Source organism: Bison bison, unplaced genomic scaffold (assembly GCF_000754665.1).
Source record: "Bison bison bison isolate TAMUID 2011002044 unplaced genomic scaffold, Bison_UMD1.0 scf7180017864302, whole genome shotgun sequence".
Classification (NCBI taxonomy): Eukaryota; Metazoa; Chordata; class Mammalia; order Artiodactyla; family Bovidae; genus Bison; species Bison bison.
Genome location: NW_011494874.1, coordinates 8,149,991 through 8,153,119, shown reverse-complemented (window position 1 = coordinate 8,153,119; position 3,129 = coordinate 8,149,991). Strand labels below are relative to the sequence as shown.

The 3,129-nt window shown below is 47.3% G+C and overlaps 1 protein-coding gene across 1 annotated transcript in view; it reads right to left on the bottom strand.

The window, feature by feature from the left end:
- Positions 1–3,127, bottom strand: part of TCL1A (T-cell leukemia/lymphoma 1A) — a 5,183-nt gene extending 2,056 nt beyond the window's left edge. Inside the window, exon 1 of the mRNA XM_010851431.1 lies at positions 3,008–3,127. Coding sequence (XP_010849733.1) covers positions 3,008–3,127 — 120 coding nt within the window. The remainder of the gene's footprint in view (positions 1–3,007) is intronic.
- Between the last annotated feature and the right edge of the window lie 2 nt (positions 3,128–3,129).

Genomic DNA, 3,129 nt, shown 5'->3' with positions numbered 1-3,129 from the left:
GATGGTCACTGCTCCCCGAAGATCCAGTCCCTAAGCCAGACAACGCTCCTCTCAAGGGGCTCAGGCTGGGCCAGGATGAGCAGCACTTGAATGGGTCTAGATACCCAGATGGGACCGCAGAAGATCCACCTTGTGGTGACCAGTGCCTAGTTGCTAGGGAATGCCACGGGGCCCCGGGGCTTCTGTAACCATGGCATCTGGGGTCTGCTTCAGCTGATGTGGGACGTTCTTGGATTATTCATTATCATGCATCCCCTTTGAAACAAGATCTCCCCAGACCCTGGAATCAGGTAACAACAGAGCATGTTTCACCATCTCCACCGTAGTCCCTGTTTCATTGCCTCTCACTAGACTACAGAGACAACTGCCCAGCCTGCCGCCTAGTTGGTCCTGTGGCCCAAAGCCAAGTCTCAGCCCCACAGCCAGGGTGCGTGTCTAAAAATCTTGTCTCTCCCCTGCTGGATGCCCTTTGACAGCTTCCAATTGCAGGCAGATGAACTGGAATCTTCACCGTGGCCCACAGGCCTGCTGAGCCAGGTCCCTGCCTCTCTCACCTCCTCCTGTTCCATCCCAGTTCCTTCATCCACTCCGGCCACACTGACCTCCTCGCCATGTCTGGGACACACACTCCCTCCAAGTAGAAATCCCTCCTACTTGCTGTCCTCTGCCTGGAACATTGTCCCCTAAATCCATGCAGGACTCACATCCTTTTTAAAGGCAGGTCTCAGTTCGAATGAATGTATATCTATAAAGACAAATGCCAGAAGAATCCAACTCTATGATATCCATAAGGGGCGTGCCCAAACCCATGTCCAAAAAGGTTTCAGAGAAAATGACCGGCAATTTGCAGGTACATGGAAATGAAGACTCTGGAGGGGACCTGCATGAAGACCCCACGCCACTGGTTCTTGCCTGCCATCCCACTGGAGTTATCCTACACAACTTCCCCCCCGCCTCACCTACTGTGCTGTCCCTCTCCCTGAGTAGAAGATCAGCTTCACAAGCAGTGGGATTTAATCCCACTCACTGCAAATCCCCACAACTTAGAATTTTTGGCATATCAACCAGACACTTATTCAATGATTATTTTTCCAAAGTGGAAACAGCTTTTCAAATTTTATCTATGAAGTAAGTTAGAATTCACCATTAAAAAACAATTCAGAATATCTTGCAAGGTGCAAGGGTGGAAATCACCATTCTTTCCATGTTAGGATATGGCTTTCCAGATCCTTGAACCATTTGAAATCTGCTTATTCATCTTTTTGTTGCTGACTTACATAAATCTTTTCAGATGAAGAATACTAGGTCTTTAAAATTATGTGGAGAAAATCCTGTCCCATGGTTTGCTAAATGGTTTTGTCAAGAATTTATAATGATTATGTGAAAAACTCTGCTTTACAGTTTCAGCATCATGTTTAAGAAGATATGCCCCAACCAGAGATTAAAAAAAAGATATTCACTTACATTTTCCTCAAATACTTGACTTAAAATGAATATTTAACTTAATTTTTAAAAGTATATATATTTCAAAATCTTAAAGGATAATAGAGATACAAATTTTAGATGGTGGTTACATTTTAGATGATGTTGCGCTAGAATCCCAACCCCATTACCTACAAGCAGCACTACTTTGAACAAATGTACATTTTTATGCCTCTATTTCCTCACCTATAAAATGGGAAAACAAGTATTCTCAGTAACTTTTTGCAATTTTACTATTATATTCCATAAATGTTCTAATGACATTTTAACTACGCTTTTATATATCCTTTCTTTGGTTTATATATGGAAAGTTTCACTGTTTTCACCTAAGTTTCTTTGAGGAAACCCATGCTCTGACGGAAAGTGCTTGTAAGAGAGTTGTATTTCTTTTAAAAAAAGAAGTTAATATTAACTAAAGATCCATCTTAAGGTCTTAAGGCATCACACATAAAACAAAGTCAGTATTCGGTACTGCTTTATGCCATCTGAAATTTGTTTCTTTCAAAGAATAGAGGAGATAGGAAATATCCCAAACTCTACACTGCAGTGGTTCCCAAACTTGGCTGATCTTAATTTGTGGAGGGTCCTTTCAAAATACAGATTTCTGGATTCACCTATGGAGATCCTGATAATCTGCCAAGGCAGGTAATCACTTTCTAGTTTTAGTCCTTCAGTCATGTCCGACTCTTCGTAACCCACGGACTGTAGACCGCCAGGCTCCTCTGGTCATAGGATTTCCCAGGCAAGAATACTAGAGTGGGTTGCCAGTTCCTTCTCCAGGGGATCTTCCCAACCCAGTAATCCAACCTGGGTCGTCCACGTTGCAGGCAGATTCTTTACCGCCTGAGCCACTGCTACTGCTACTGCTAAGTCACTTCAGTCGTGTCCGACTCTGTGCGACCCCATAGACGGCAGCCCACCAGGCTCCCCCGTCCCTGGGATTCTCCAGGCAAGAACACTGGAGTGGGTTGCCATGTCCCTCTCCAATGCGCGAAAGTGAAAAGTCAAAGTGAAGTCGCTCAGTCATGTCCGACTCTCAGCGACCCCATGGACTGCAGCCCTCCAGGCTCCTCCGTCCATGGGACCCTCCAGGCAAGAGTACTGGAGTGGGGTGCCATTGCCTTCTCCGAGCCACTAGGGAAACCCAAATCACTTTGGACACAAGATTATTCCCATTTTATGGATTACGTCCTTGAGATCCAGAGAAATCCTATTTTACTAGAGATCATATTCATACACTCCAGACATACTGGGTCCCCATCCTTTGGCTTTGTGTTTCTCCCACCCTCCTTTCCTGGCCTGGAGAACCTCTCATCCTTGAGCCCAGCTCAGAGTGGTTTCATCTGTGTGTCCTGGCCGCCCCGGGCGGACCTGCCCTTCTGAGTCTCCCTGCCGCCGCCCTCGCCCTGCGGCATCTGAGGGTGTCCTCTAGGGCCTGCACAACCGGGGGCATCCGGGTCCAGACCCTGGGCCATGGGTGGGCCGCCCATGCTTCCCTGCACGCCCGGCCCCACAGCGGCTGTACCTCGATGGTTATGGGCAGCCAGGTGCGCTGGTTCTCGTCCACATACACGGCCTTTTCCCAGATCCACAGGTGGTCCGGGTGCAAGGGCGTGTGCGCCCCGAAGAACGCGCCCTCGGCCATGG